The 16,265-nt window shown below is 35.5% G+C and overlaps 1 protein-coding gene across 1 annotated transcript in view; it reads left to right on the top strand.

Moving 5' to 3' along the window:
• The window catches only part of DCHS2 (dachsous cadherin-related 2), a 243,136-nt gene extending 236,937 nt beyond the window's left edge, over positions 1 to 6,199 (top strand). The window contains exon 20 of the mRNA XM_077770949.1: positions 741 to 6,199. Coding sequence (XP_077627075.1) covers positions 741 to 3,358 — 2,618 coding nt within the window. The 3' untranslated portion in view covers positions 3,359 to 6,199. The remainder of the gene's footprint in view (positions 1 to 740) is intronic.
• The last annotated feature ends 10,066 nt before the right edge of the window (positions 6,200 to 16,265 follow it).

The raw sequence follows: 16,265 nt of genomic DNA, 5'->3' as shown, positions 1-16,265 counted from the left end.
CATCAATAAAAGGAAAAGCCACTTGCTGAATTAAGAAAAAGCTTAGGAAAGATACCTTTATAATTAAGCAATAGTTGAAACTCAGCATTATCCTATTACCTTTATTTGACTAGACTGTCAACTAGTATTTCCAGAATAAATATCTTTATACTAAAATATTCCTATACATGTGTCTATAGGTAGTAGAGTAGAATATACACTTTTCAAATAAGAATACATTTTCTTAAAAAATAGTAAGGGAGGGGCGCCTGGGTGGCTCAGTCAGTTAAGTGTCTGACTTCGTCTCAGGTCATGATCTCATGGCTTTTGAGTCAGAGCCCTGCATCAGGCTCTGTGCTGACAGCTCGGAGCCCAGAGCCTGTTTCAGATTCTGTGTCTCCCCGTCTCTCTCTGCCACTTTCCCACTACACTCTGTCTCTCTCAAAAATAAATAAACATTACAAAATTTAAAAAATAGTAATGAACAGCTTATTATACAAAAGTAAAATTAAGAGACATTTGTGGCAAAGACATCTTCAGGCAGCACATAGATTAATACAGTGAATGCCAGGAGTATTACTTCTGGATCTCAAGTGTTAGAAAAGTATAAATATAATAATTTAAAATTTCTATTTGGAGTTACTCTTGGTTGTAACTTAAATAACAGACATAGCAAATGAATAAACATAGTAATATTTGCTGAGAACTGGATCATGAAAATTTAATTTCACAGCCTTGAAATGCTATGTCTTGTTTTTCAGGCACAATATTTACTATCAGTCCTCTATTACGTCTGGATAAAAAATCAACAATCCAGTTTCTTGTTGAAGCCAGTGATGGTGGAATTCCTGACCTGAGTGCTCTTACCTTAGTAGAAATAGAAATACAAGATACAAACAATTATGCCCCTGAGTTTGCAATAGAATATTATAACCTTAGCTTGAGTGAAGATGTTCAAATTGGAGGCACACTTCTCACATTTTCAACCATGGACCATGACTGGACCTGTGAAAACATCCATGTTGATTATTCTATCATCAGTGGTAATTCACAGAATAATTTCCATGTAGAAACCAGTTTCATTCATTCAGAATATCCGTATAAGCAAGTTGGTTATCTGGTGTTGCTTCATAGTCTGGACAGAGAAGCAGCTGCTAGTCATAACCTTGTCATCCTGGCATCTGACCATGGCTTCCCTCCATTGAGCTCTACAGCCATTGTATCAATAGAAGTACTTGATGTCAATGATAATCCACCCAAATTCAACACTCTGAAATACCATGCCCATGTCAAGGAAAGTACCCCTCTAGGGAGTCACATCACTGTGGTCTCTGCAACTGACCGTGATGTGGGTCCACATGCAGAAATTGTCTACTACATAATCTCTGGAAATGAGAAAGGGCATTTTCATTTGGAAGGGAAAACTGGAGTTCTTTATTTGATTAAACCTCTGGATTATGAAGAAATGACAAAATTCACTTTAACTATTCAAGCTTCAGATGAAGAGAGGAAGCATTTTTCTTTTGCGGTCATGTTTATCAATGTCCTGGATGATAATGACCATGCACCTCAGTTTATGTTCTCGAGCTTGAGGTGTGTTGTTCCTGAAAATGTGCCTGTTTTCTCTACCATATGTTCCGTAAATGCTTTGGATTTTGATGCAGGTCCTTATGGAGAATTGACCTATTCTATTTCATCACCCTGTTCCACCATTCATAGGATGCCTCGTGATCATGATCCCTTCCTCATTGACCCTTTAACAGGGGATATTCACACTAAGCAAGTCCTTGACTATGAAAGTGACAACAAATACTGCCTCACAGTTCAGGCAAAAGACAAAGGGGACTCAGCAGCCTCCTTAATGGTTTGGGTGGATATTGAAGGGATAGATGAGTTTGAACCCATTTTTACTCAAGATCAGTATTTTTTCAACCTTCCAGAAAAGAATAAAGCAAGACAGTTGATTGGCAGAGTGGAAGCATCAGATGCAGATGCTGGTATTGATGGAGTTATTCTTTACTCTTTGGAAACTCCATCTCCTTTCTTTTTAGTAAACAAAACTAATGGAAATATTTATTTGGCTAGAGCGCTTCCCCTGATAAGAAGTCAAATCCGTGAACGGGACATCATTGAAATGAAAATAATTGCTCACAGTCCCAAACCGGACTCCAAGTTTACATTTTGCAGTGTTTTTGTAAATGTGTCTTCTTTCTCAGAAGGACAACACTCAGCAATATCAGCTATCAGCTTTTCAATCAGCCTCACAGTCTCCTTTTTAGTGTTTCTGATACTCATCTTCATACTAATTGTATTGATTTTAAGACATAAACAAAAAGACACAGCAAAGAATTATGAAGAAAAGAAAACCTCATCATCCTTAGATATCAATTTGAGACTGACCACAGAGGGCAGCATGCTCAAGACCTACCAAAAAGCTCAGGAGTGCCGTAATGAGGCAGTGGCTGTGGACTCCATGCCTGAGTGGTTGAGTTTAATAAGTATCATGGAGAAGGACATTGTGAATCTGTACAGGCACTCAAACTCCAGTGGCCACTGTTCTGTGGAAGGAGAAAGTGCAGAAGATAAGGAAATCCAGAGGATAAATGAGCATCCTTACAGAAAGGACTCTGGCTCAGCAATGAGTGACCGGGAATCCAGGGTCCCAGACTCTGGAATCCCGAGGGACTCAGATCAGCTCTCCTGCTTATCTGGAGAAACCGATGTGGTGGTCACTGCCGAAACAGCAGAAACCAGCCACACATTTGAGGAAGATCAAGAAGGCTGTGGTACAACCTGTGTTCAAAATATTGTGTTACCTCAGACACTAAAGAAGAGAGAGAGAAAGGAGAACATCCTGGCTGATGTCAGGAGAGAGTTTGTCTTTATTTCACATGATCAGGAAGTGAGCTGTGTAGCTCTTTCCACCCAGAGAACCTCCAATCATGATGTGAGAGGCAGCTACCACTGGGATAATCTCCTCAGTTGGGAACCCAAGTTCCAACCTCTCGCCTCGGTATTTAATGATATCGCAAAACTGAAAGACGAACATTTACATACACCTGGCGTTCCAAAAGAGAAATCTTTAGTTATTCCACCACCTTTGATAACAGCAGTAGCCCAGCCTGGGATTAAAGCAGTTCCACCAAGAATGCCAGCCAGAACCCCAGGGCAGGTGCTTCAGAAATACCCACACTCCCCCCTTCCCTACCATCTCAGTTCTCTGCCCGAAGTCACGACCCACAGCTTTTCCCCATCTCTTTTCCTGCTGACCACACAGACACCTGCCAGGACCCCACTGTTTTCAGATGGGGAGTCATTAGGAACACGTCTAAGTGGGACATGCCGTGAACTTAAAGCAGAAGATGAAGTTCAAATATAACATGATTGTGATGTCAGGTACCTGCTCACCCTTGGTCATGAATGGTAGGACAATACATTCTTAGGCTAGCCTCTTAAGATTGGCTACAACATAGTGAGGGATTTCAGAACCTCCTCATTTAAGTTTCTCAAATTTCTTCCAGCCTTAATGAGAAGTTATCACCTCCTTTAACCTTTATGTTTTGCTCTCAGGACTCAAGATTGTACGTATAACTAATGTGTATTCTGTCATTGGTTTTCTGTATGATTAGATCTCCAAAGGACACAATGAAGTTGACTGACTGCCAAAATGCTTATATGAAAATATATGGTAATAAGTATAGTGCAGTCTGGTCACATTACTGCTGATTATACTGCTATATCTAAAATAAATTAGTAAAGAGTGAATAAGGAATGAATGTAGAACATAAAAAATAATGGAACAGAGAAACTGGAAAGGAGAAACTTAGATTTGAAAATGAAATGATTTACTGTAGATCCAATATGTTTAGAGATGTATTTCTCCACTTTCCCCATATGCTACACTTACAGAATTTTACCATAATTTGAATTTTAATGTGGTGTCTTTTGGAAACCTAATGAGAAGTTACAAATGAAATTTGTCATAACTGTACCAAATAAGAGAACTATTCTTGATTAAATGAACCAGAAATGCATGTTCTTGATAGAGGGCCAGGATGATAAAAGCAATAAGGATATGACTGACCACCACCTAAGACATATTTCCTTGGCCTTCTTTATAAATACAATGACAATTTTTTTCAGTGCTCTGTCTTATAACAGGTACAGGTATACACATTAAATTTTGAAGATTCATATTTGTAGATATTTCTTCATTTTATTTTCTTTGAGATACAGTAACTTTTGGTGTGAAATAATTTATCCAACTTCAGTGTCACTTTTAAAAGTTTGCATAGATAAAATTATGTTATTAGCTAATAACAAATTTCATAGAGTAATTTAGCAATATATTTTTAAATGAAGATTTTTTTATATAAATATTTCTACTATAAAAGCTAAGAATGGATGTCACAAGTTTCTCTTCCACTTGTTCATATTCATGTTTAGCTTTAACTGTCATTAGACGGAACAGTTTGGAAACATGGTTAAAATAATTCCGTATTGTACAGCTACTGTTTCAGATATATAGTGCTGTTATGTGGTGCTTACATGTAATGCTATATCCTTCTCCCTGGTGAGCCTGAGAATCCATCAAAGATTCTTATCCCTTCCAGGAAAGCAGACTGCATGCTGCTGCTGATGGTCCAGAAGTCATCCATGGTAGGCAAATGGCCAGGCGTTGGAATAAGAGTGTAGGATCCTAATGTCAAGTCTAGAAGGCATCTGATATAGTTTTCTTTTTTAAATATTTTAATGTTTATTTATTTTTAGGGGAGGGGCAGGGAGAGAGGGAGACAGAATTCAAAGCAGGCTCCAGGCTCTGAGCTATCAGCACAGAGCCCGATGCAGAGCTTGAACTCATGAACTCCAAGATCATGACCTGAGCCAAAGTTGGACACTTTACCAACTGAGCCACTCAGGCGCCCCTGCTAGGGTTTTCTTAATAGTTAGTGTGAGCTTCTGCTGTAGAGATAATTCCTTTATTTTTTTCAATAGGCCTCATCTGTAAAATTATGTGAGATATTTCTTTTAACTGGAAAACATTGCAGGATGCCATGTTTGATATCTGGTTTTGTAGGTAAATAATTCTAAGAATTGTTATGCTGATTTTATTAATTATATATCTGCTGACTCTTAGATCAGGAGCAAGTATATAAAACCACACCATAAATTATATAAAACATGAAGGTTTTTGGACGAGCCTAGAATCCTAGGGAAGGTCATTTAATCATGGAACACTTAAAGGATGGATGCATGTTTCTCCTTTTTTTCATGGCATGCAGGGAAGATGATTTCATGGTTGTCCTTAAAAACATTAATTATTTCAGTGTTCCAATATTTATTCTTTCCTTGACTTCCTTCAAAAGATCACTTTGAGCATACAAAAGAAAACCTATACTGATTTATTTCCTAATTACATATGGAAGTGTTGTTGTATAACAGATTTACCTCTAGGAACCAAAAACATTTTGTTGTTTTTAATTAAATAGGTTCTTTACTTACTTATGTTTAAAAAGAGTCATCCATCTAATTATTCCCTGAGTCATTGGCCTATGATTTATTGCCCATTCCGGACATAATTCTGCATTTTTCTAGACATTTAATAAAACCAGAAGACATGAAGTATTTAGAGCTATTCCTTACCAATATCTAGTGGATTTTTAATTGATGACTTTATTATACTGTATCCCATGCCACACAGCCACCAAACCACTGCTGCTAGTGGAGTTAAAACTGAAAATGTGAACACACTGGCTAAGTGTTTTCAATAAATCATATGTCGGCCCTTTCAACTAGAGTGCTTTTTTCCTAAGTAAACAATATAATTTGTATAGTTTTCCTTCAAGTTTAATATTAACTTGCCTCATATGTTCTGTGTTACTTTGCTGATCTACACACCGGCTTTAGCACTCTGGAGGGGGTACAGAACTTGTTAGTGGAAAATCATATTAAGCCCCAAATTCATAAGCTATAAAATAAAAGACAGTTGTCTCTTGTGGAATTTTGGCTGCCTGAAATTCTGGACTTTCTTGTTGGCAGCCTTAGAAATACTGGTGTAAATCAGTACCAAATGGATATCAAAATTCCATGTCCTACTAGTAAGCACTGAATTGGCCTCCAAAACAGATTCCTGGGCAAAGAAAAGGAGAAAAAATGCTGTATCTTTAGGGATTTGGTCATTTAACTGTTTTTTAACAATATTAAAATGTCCTATAAACTACTGCCTGCCTTCGTGTACATGTACCTGGTCTGTGATCGCGCCTCTCACCCTCAGTTTCAGAGTCTTCCTTGCTGTGTTTTCCAGAATGATAGGGATGAAAATTAATTATTAATTTTAAAGACTTTTTTAATGTTTATTTTTTTATGTTTAAAAAACGTTAAAAATCTACATAATTTTAATAGGGGTGGGCAAACATGGGCTCTCTGACATAATGATGACCTTTGTGTGACCTATGTGGGAAGTAATTTGACAGTTTCTAAACAGCAATAAAGTACAAACAGCCCTAAATTTGTGTAATACTGGATTTATAAATCATTCCATAGAAATACTATCACGGAAAGAGCCTAAGTAAGTGTCCATCAACGGACAAATGGATCAAGAAGATGTGGTTTATCTATAACATGGAATACTACATGGCAATGAGAAACAATGAAATCTGGCCATGTGTAGCAACATGGATGGACCTTGAGGGTGTTATGCTGAGCGAAATAAGTCAGGCAGAGAAGGACAAATACCATATGTTTGCACGTATAGGAGGATTAGGAGGAACTTGACGGAGGAACAAGGGGGAGAAGAAGGGCGGAAATGGTGGGGGAAAGGGAGAGAAATGTTTATTTATTTTTGAGAGAGAGAGAGTGAGAGACAGAACGCGAGCAAGAGAAGGGCAGAGGAGAGAGAGGGACGCAGACTCCAGTTTCTGAGCTGTTTGTTTGGTCATAGCTAAAGAGAGGATGGAAAATCATTCCATCCGGGAGGAATACCAACATCAGTGAAGCTGTAGCTTTGCTTATGAACAAAACTGGGCATCCAACATAAGTCACTGGAGGTAGTTTACACGCATTATAGGAATGGAAGGAGAGTAGGGAGAAAGGCCAAAAGAGGAAATAGAAGACTGAATCTGGGGTGCATCCAGGTGACTCAGGCAGTTGAGTGTCTGATTCTTGACTTTGGCTCAGGTTATGATCTCGTTCATGATCTGGTTCATGGGATAGAGTCCTGCGTCAGGCTCTGTGCTGAGGTGGAGCCTGCTTGGGACTCTCCCTCTCCCTCTGTCTCTGCCCCTCCCCTGTGCAGGTGTACATGAGTGCATGCCCTCTCTCTCAAAACAAAAAACTTAAATAAATAAATAAATAAATCTGTAAAGGAATAGGTTTAGGGCATAGGTAGAGAAATGAAAGAAGACAAAAGGGAAGGACTTGTAAAAACTATTTTTAAGTGTAAAGATTTTGCTGAGTCATTTATCTGTTATAGGTTCATCTTGTTGAAGAATCTTTTTTCTTTTTTCCTTTTTCTTTTTAAGGAATCTGTTTTCTCCTTCTTCCTTTCTTTCTTGTAAGTGTCTCCCTTCTTTTTCGGAAAATTGACGTTTATCACTTGTGAACCTAAACCTAGGTAACAATGACATAAAATACATTGTGTCATGAAAGGTGAATTTGTTGTAGTGTTTGTCTGTAGGTGTATTTTTGTGTGTGAATTATAGAATAAAAAATTGGGAATGATTACTTCTCACTCCACAGAACTTTGGCATTGAGACTGACATAATTTTAAGTGGGTGACTGACTTCGCACATATATCAAGTAATGGATAGTGTAAAAAGCAGTTGGGACAGAATATAGGATTTTTGTACCTGGTCCTTTAATCAGGTAGCTTATCCTTTTTAAAAGTGAGCACTTGCCTGATAATTGTGATTTATATTAAAATATCACACTTTATAGAAACTTTTAAACCACATTATAACATACAGGCATGGTTGTTAGCTCTCAAACACTGTGAATTTTATTTGAATTCTAGAAATTACTTTTATTTTGCATAGGTCAAATGTGGAATTTTATTATGGCCATCTTAAATGATCCAGCCCAAAGTGGCTGGAGTATCAAACTATACCTTTCTCTTATAAACTCAGCACTTGGCTATTTGATGACAATTTAGCACTTCCTACTGTTTTGGTCTACAAAATTTTCCTCATTTCACCCAGTATATTTGCTAAACCAAAACTGTGAAGTGAGTAATAGAAAGGGAGAAAGCATACCAAATAAATAACAGATGCAAAAGTGCATCTTTTGAATGAGAAAGCATTATTTTGGTTAGAAAGCTAAATACATGAATTTCGTTGTTAGATAGTAAGCCCTCAGGGCAAAGGCCTGGTCTCCGCTTGTAATATGAAATACAGATGTTTCTTAGAATGAATGAGTACATATGTGAATGAGCACAGGGGGTGCTATAATGTGAGGGTGTGATACATAGGCCTCCTTGAAACCATTAGGTGTGAATTCTAACACAGTTCTGTGATTTAACCAATCACAAGGCAGAAAGAAAATTCAAGATCTCATCAAAATATTATAGGATATTTAGATAAAATCAAATAATGAGAATTTTTTTTCTGTAATCTGGTTTTCCCTTCCTCATAATATTCATACATTTCTTGTGAGTTTTAGACATAACAGAAACCAGTTATTGATGATGTTCAAAAACATATTGTTTGAGGCAGCAATGTTACATGATCAAGCATGTTGGTTTAATTTCAGATCCTGCAGTAAACATAGCTGCCCTATGGCTAACAGAATAAGGTTCTATCAATAGGAAAAGAGAATACAGTTCTTAGATATAGCTAGAATGTTTAAAATCAAAAGTTATTAACATTTAAAGTAAAAACAATATGAGGAATTTATGAAGGCTGTTCTATATGTACATATACTTAGTATGTGCTAAAAGTGATATTTTAAACAAGTATAAGTTATGTAATAAATGTATATGAGGGAGGAGGTAAATATGAAGTTATTTATCCTCATACTATAAGCAAAATTAATCATAGTTATATTGAGTAAAAGTTAAAATCCTAAGAACTGGAAGAAAAGCACAGAATAAAGGTGAGAAAGATTTTTTTAACTATAAAGGCAAAGGTAAGAGTATTAAACTTGAACTTATGACACCAGAAAGCACCATAAGAAGTCATAAGAAATAATAATAGAGAACTACTTCATAAATTTAATCAACAAATATTTACTTAGTACCTCTTGTACTCAAGGCATGGATCTGGGCTCTGGGAATTTAGGAGTTAACAGAAGAGAAAAAGCCCGTACGTTTACAGTGCTTATATTTTCCTGAGGCAGATAACAATAAAGATACGCTTTCAAGTAATGTCAAGTGTTATGATCTAAAGAAAACTAAAGCCAGATATAAGGAAAGCAAAGATTGACAAGGTGGCAAGAGAATACAGCAATACTGTTTTGATTGAATGGTCCGGGGAGGTGTCTCTGATATGATGCTATTTCAGTTGAGTGAAGTGAATGAGCCATGTAAAGGGGAAAGCAGTGAAGTACATGTATCAGCAAGTACAGAAGCCCTGAAGTCAGAGCCAAATGGAGTGTTTGGGAAAGTATAAAGCCAGCGTGGCCTAGAACTAGTGGGAGGAAAAGTAGTAGGAAGTGAGTTCATGAGTTCACACCCTATAGGACCTTGTAGACTGTGATAAAAAGCTTCAGAGTTTGTTCCAAGTGTTATGAGAAGTCACTGGTGATGTTATCTGATTTACATTTTTAAAAGAGTAACTGGCTACTTTGTGGAAGATAAACCAAGGTAGGGGTGGAGAGAAAGTTTACTGCATTATTGCACTATCTCAGCTGGTGATGACTGTAGCTCAGTGAGGTTGTTATAATGAAGGTGAACAGAGTCAAGATATACATATTGAAAGTCGTGTTGCTAGTTCTTGATAATGAACGCTAGGTTTGGAGAAAGTTAGACATGAGTCTAGAGTTTAAGAAAATGTAGAGCTATAGAGAAAATTTTTGGAATCATTGGATTATAGATAGTAAAGCCATGGGATTGGAAGAGATAACTGAGGAGTAAGTGGAAATAGAGAAAAGATCCCAGGACTGATTCCTGAAGCACTGACCAAGAAGTCAGAAAAAGATAGAAGATCCAGGAAATAATTCTCAGGAAAAACCAACTATTAAAGAAAGATAGAAAATCAGAACAGTCCACTATCCCAAAAGCTAAGTAGAGAAAGTGGTTTAGATTATAGTTGGAGCAATATGGCAACATCAGTGTAGGTTTTTAAACCTTCCCAAATCACTGTACCAGAGAATATAGAACAGTAAAAGTAAAAACTTGTGGACAACATCTTCAACAAAAAGTGAAATCTTTTGGGGGCATCGGCATAGCTCAGTCAGTTAAACATCCGACTTCAGCTCAGGTCATGATCTCACTGCTTGAGTTCGAGCCCTGCATCGGGCTCTGTGCTGACAGCTCATAGCCTGGAGCCTGCCTCAGATTCTGTGTCCTCCTCTCTCTCTGCCCCTCCCCTGCTTGTGTGTGTGCACGTGCGCGTGCGCGTGCTCTCTCCCCAAAATAAACATTAAAAAAAATTTTAAGTGAAATCTTTCTTACAAATTCTACAATATGGACAGGTAAGTAAAAGCACCAACTATTGGTAGTAACAAAGGGGAGAATGGAGGAATCTCTAATTTTCTTTGAGCCTGAGAACAAAGAATCACCAAAAGTACTTCCCTACTAAAGGAAAGTTCTATTCTTGGAGAAGAAATATAGCAGGCAGATCTGAGAATGTCAAAACAGGAAAGGCTGCAGAGCACCCACTTTACTGCAGAAAAGTATAGAAAGACTAAAGTGTAAATTACATTATGTTGGTGTGTCCAAGTTCCTAGAGCTTCCAGAAATATACAACCAAAACCACCTTCTAGAAGAATAGATCTCACACTAAATAAAGTCTACCAAAAGTAGAACTTAAATTTATATGATTAGTAATGGGAGAGATGTCCTAGATGCAAATCCCCTAGGAAAGGGGACTAGAGAAAGCAGAAGGTACAGCTAGGTCCTACTTATAAATAGTTGGCAGAAATAAAAGAAGAGGGGCCCCTAGAGCCATGAATCTAGGAAAAACAATTCTGTTCTGCCACAAGTGCAGGTGGCAACTTCTTAAAGTAGAAAGCCCCTTTCTCAGTAAAGCATGAGCAACAGAAAATAATTGCAATATATTATAAGCAAAAGGATGAATTCTCTGAATGATGGACCAATGTATAATGAAGACACATCAGAAAATACAGCACAAAAGGCCAAAGAAAATTATGACTTAATATTTCAAAACTAGCTAAAGGAAATTAAGAAAACAATAAAGGTTGTAAAATCAATCAGAAAAGTTCAGAGACATAAAGGGTAGCTAAGAAGTGGACATTAAAAGAAAAACAGCTCAATGGAAATTAAAAATAAAAGAAAAAAGTCAGAAGACTAAACTAGAAAGAACAAAAAGTTAATAGACATTAATGAAACAATAGTTAAGTGAAATAAAAAATGGAAAACTCAAATTATTTGAAAAATGATAAAAAGAGTTTTATACAGGATAGATTTAACAGAATGGAAAAAATGATTTAACACATGTCTAAACATAATTCCTAAAGGAGAAAACTAAAGAAATGAAACAGAACAAATATAAAAAATGTAATTCAATAAAGCTTTCCACACAAAAAACAAAATTTGAATCTCTGTATTAAAAAGGAATACCATACAAAAATCAACGGAGAGCAGTTAACACCAAGATATATTTAAAAAATCTGTTAAGCTTTAAAGAGAAAGTATATCCTTTGGATTTCCAGATAAAACGTCAAGTTACTTACAGGGAAAGTATATAAGATTGGCTTACTTTTCAACAGCAGTATTTTAAGCCAGAAAACTGTAGGGTGCTATTTTTAAGATACTTGAAGATAATGTAAGCCAAATATTTGTATCCACCTAAACTTATCTTTAAGCATATATGTCATAAATGAGGCTATGAATATGCAAGACTTCAAGTGGATGAATTCCAACAACTGAGAAATACTGGGGAAGGTTTCCCATAAGGACATTAAATATATTTAACTGTAGAGTTGATGGTGGACGTAAAGGTGTTAGAATAGCATTTATTTAATATATGCCCTCCCATTATAAATAAATTACAACTACAAGAAATGGAGATAGAAGAGGATATGGAAATGGAATGCTTGCTAATTGCCTTGTAGATACAAAATTGGAGTATATGGCATCAAAATTAGAAAGAAAATATAATCAAAAAGAAGAAATCAGAGCATTTTTTAAAGTTTATTTTTGAGAGAGAGACAGAGTGCAAGTTGGGGAGGGGTGGAGAGAGAGGAAGACACAGAATAAGAAGCAGGCTCCAGGCTCTGAGCTGTCAGCACAGAGCCCGATGTGGGGCTCAAACCCACAAACTGTGAGATCATGACCTGAGCCAAAGAACGTAAAGGTAAAAACAGAAAATAATGAGTTAGAAAAACAAAAAGAAATCCACAGAGCTTATTAATAAATAAATTTGTTCTTTAAAAATTGAGTTACATAAATCTGAGAAAATACAAAACAGTAAGATAGTATATAAAATAAAATATACAAGATAAGAAATAGTAAAGGGGGCATAATGATAGCTGTCAAAAGAAAGGAAGTTAAATCAAATGAAACTTCTATGCACAAATTCATTGAGACTCTAAAAGAACTAGGTAATTTTCTAGGAAACTATAGCTTACCAAAATTAATCCTAGTAAACATAGAGAATCTAAACAGAATACATTTGAAAGATGAAATAAAGATGTAAAGAATCTTTCCACAGATAGTTCTATAATGAAATTTTATAGATTTAAAGATTAGATTAGATTATACAAATTCTATTTTATTCCAAAGCATGGAAAAGCAAGGGAAATAATGAATATAAAATTAATATCAAAACCTGAGAAATATCACCCATAGCAGAAAACTATAGCCTATTCCCATTAATAAACAAGTATATATATATTCTTAAACATTAGCCAAAAGTTAACAACACAGTAAAAAATAATACATCATAGGGGTGCCTGGGTGTCTCAGTCAGTTGAGCATCTGACTTAGGCTCAGGTTATGATCTTATGGTTCATGAGTTCGAGCCCCATATCAGGCTTGCTGCTGTCAGCATGGGGCCCACTGTGGATCCTCTGTTCTCCTTTCTCTGCCCCTCTCATTCTTTTTCTCTCAAAAATAAACATGTTTTAGGGAATAATACATCATAATGTGGAAAATTTATTTCAGAAAGAAAAAGATAATTAAATTTTAAGAAATTTTTGTTTCTAATTGTTCTCTTGTTTAACTGTACAGACTAATTTCTACATTATTAGATTATGGTGGTGATATGAGGCATATTGGTTTTTTCCTGGCTTCTGCAGCAAAGAATAAATATCACTCATCAAATTAATAGAGCTATAAGGAAAAAATAATATGAAAATATTCTTTAATGGCAAAAGGCATTTAACAAAATATAACACCCATTTATGTAAAGAGCAGTCAGTAGTCATTAATGAATACATCCTTATAATGCATACTTACTCAAAATGATAAAATGGTATGTAACCCAAAAGCCAGTATCTTTCCCAATGGAGATACTTTAGACCTTTTGCTGCAAAAGCCAGGAAAAAGACATTATGCCGAGTATCTCCACCAAAATCTCATATTGTAGAAATTAGTTTGGACAACTAAACAAAACAAACATAAGAATTTAAAAGAACAAGGTTAAAACTATTTTATTTGTATATGCTATATTATTGTATTTCTGAAAAACTCAGAATAATTGATGAAAAACTAAATCATGAAGTAATTCAGTAAATTTGGAAGCTATAACATTAATATGCAAAAATCAAATCAATATTCTTCACTTATATGAACAATAACCAATTAGGAGATGAGTGAAAAAGATTTCATTTACACCAGTAAAAAATCTAAATAAAACCTTTACAATATCTAATGTCCATATGAGGCAAGTTATGATATCTTCTGAAGGACACAGAAGAGACTTAACTAGAGGTTTTTAAGTAGGCCCAATGCTAGAAAGATGTCAATTATCCCTAAGTAAATTTACAAATTTAATGTGATCCTAATACAAATACCAATTTTTTTTCTGGAATTCAGTAACTTGATTATACAGTTTACCAGGAAGAATAAACAAGAAAGCAAACAAGAATAGCTAGAAAACACTAAAAAAAAAAATAGGAGTTGTGTGTGTGTGTGCGCATGCACGCGCCCACATGTGTGCAAGTATGCATACATCTACTAACCCTAGCAGATACAAACCTATATCACAAAGTCGTCTACAATTAAAATGGGGTAGCATTAGTGTAGAACTAGATAGACTAATAGAATAGAACAGAAAATCCAAAATGAATCCAAATGCATGCAAAGACTTCCTGTAATGATGGATTAGCTTGTTATATTGCAAGTGTCCTACTGAAAATAAGTAAAAAGCTGAGTAATAAGAAGAAAGAAGGAAAAGAAAAAAACAGTTTTGTGTTTCACGTTTGTAAGAAGCATCAGAGAACTGCCAAGGTAGTGAAGAGAAACCATGAGTTAGGAGAGAATAGAAACACAGAGAGGTATACCTGATATGCTGTGTCTCAGACCCTTACGGCTGTGTGGAAAATGTCAACTGCAAGGTTTGAAGACTAAAAAGAGCTCCTGGAAATTTTATGAGGACAAAAATTGGAGTTACAGGCCTATCATGGGAGTTTCTGGTAAATACACCAGCCTATTATAAATTGGAACTCCCAAAAGCTACCCTAGCAGTAAGGGTAAACCAGAAAACATAAGCTTTCATGAAGCCTGTAGCCAAGGTATGAATAGAATCAGTTCCATATTTGGATATGATCTGTCCCTACTCTAACCACTTGTAAAAAGTAATATTTAGTTCTTTATAGAGAATAAAATTATTCTGAACCTTCGTGATTATTCATAATAATATCCAAGGTTGAATCCAAAATGGCTAGGTATACTGAGGAAAAGGCCACATGACCAAAGCTAAAAGAAAAAATATAATAGAAACAGACACACAGGAAATTCATACATTTACATTATTCTATTTGGACTTTAACTGTTCAGAAAATTAGATGCCGAATCGCTAACTTTAGGGGAGAACTGAACTATAAAAAAATTAAAGTAGGAAAAAAAACTATTTTTTAACTATAGAAAAAGGAAAAGGAAATTCTAAAGAATGAAATACCACTGCCACTGCACACCTTATAGGGTGGCTATAATAAAAAATACATATAATAGTAAGTGTTGGTGAGGATGTGGAAAATTATAATTCTTATATACTACTGAGGGGGATATAAAAAAGAGCAGTCTCTATGAAAAACAGTCCAGGAGTTCTTCAAAATGTTAAATATACTTGAAGTTACCATAATGACCTAGCAACCCCATTCCTTTGTATATACCTAGGAGATATGAAAGTTATGTTCATACGAAAACTTGTCTATGAACGTTCATAGCAAATTATTCATAATAGCCCAAATGTAGAAATAACGCAAGTGTCAACTGATAAATATATAAATGTAATATATAGACACACAGTGGGATATTATTAAAAACAACTAAGTACTGACACATGCTACAGCACAGATGAATTTGAAAACATTATGCTAAGTGAAAGGATTCAGTCACAGAAGACATATTTTATGATTCTGTTCATATGAGATGTCCAGAATAGGCAAATATATAGAGACAGAAAGCAAATTAACAGGGCCTAGAACTAAGAGTATTTGGAAAAGATGGGAAGTGCTTGCTGATGGGTGTGGGATTTCTTTTTGGAGTCATAAAAATGTCCTAAACCGATTGTGGTTAATAATTGTACACATCTGTGCCTATACTAAAACCACTGAATTGTACATTTTAAATAGGTGGATTGCAAAGTACACAAATCATATCAATAAGGATCTATAAAATAATTATTAAATACAATAAGTGCCAATTGTTAAAAATTACTAAAAATATAATAAAATAAAGAACTCAGCAAATATGTGTAAGAAATTAGACACAGATGAAAAGAGGATTAGTAGATTAGAGAATAAGTAAAAGAAAATATACAAACTAAAACCTAGAGTAATATTTGGGAAATACTGAAAAGAGAGTAAGACATGTCTGGAACATGGCTTAAAGGTCTAGCATGTGTAATTGGAATCCCAAAAGAGATGAAGAGAATAGGCCAGCAGCAATATTTACAAAGATGGTGGCTGAGAATCTTCCCAAATGACATTAAATCACAATTCAGAGT

The sequence above is a fragment of the Crocuta crocuta genome, unplaced genomic scaffold, assembly GCF_008692635.1.
Source record: "Crocuta crocuta isolate KB4526 unplaced genomic scaffold, BGI_CrCroc_1.0 scaffold166, whole genome shotgun sequence".
NCBI lineage: Eukaryota > Metazoa > Chordata > Mammalia > Carnivora > Hyaenidae > Crocuta > Crocuta crocuta.
The sequence above is the reverse complement of the archived record's forward strand: the minus strand, read 5'-3'. Positions and strand labels throughout refer to the sequence as shown.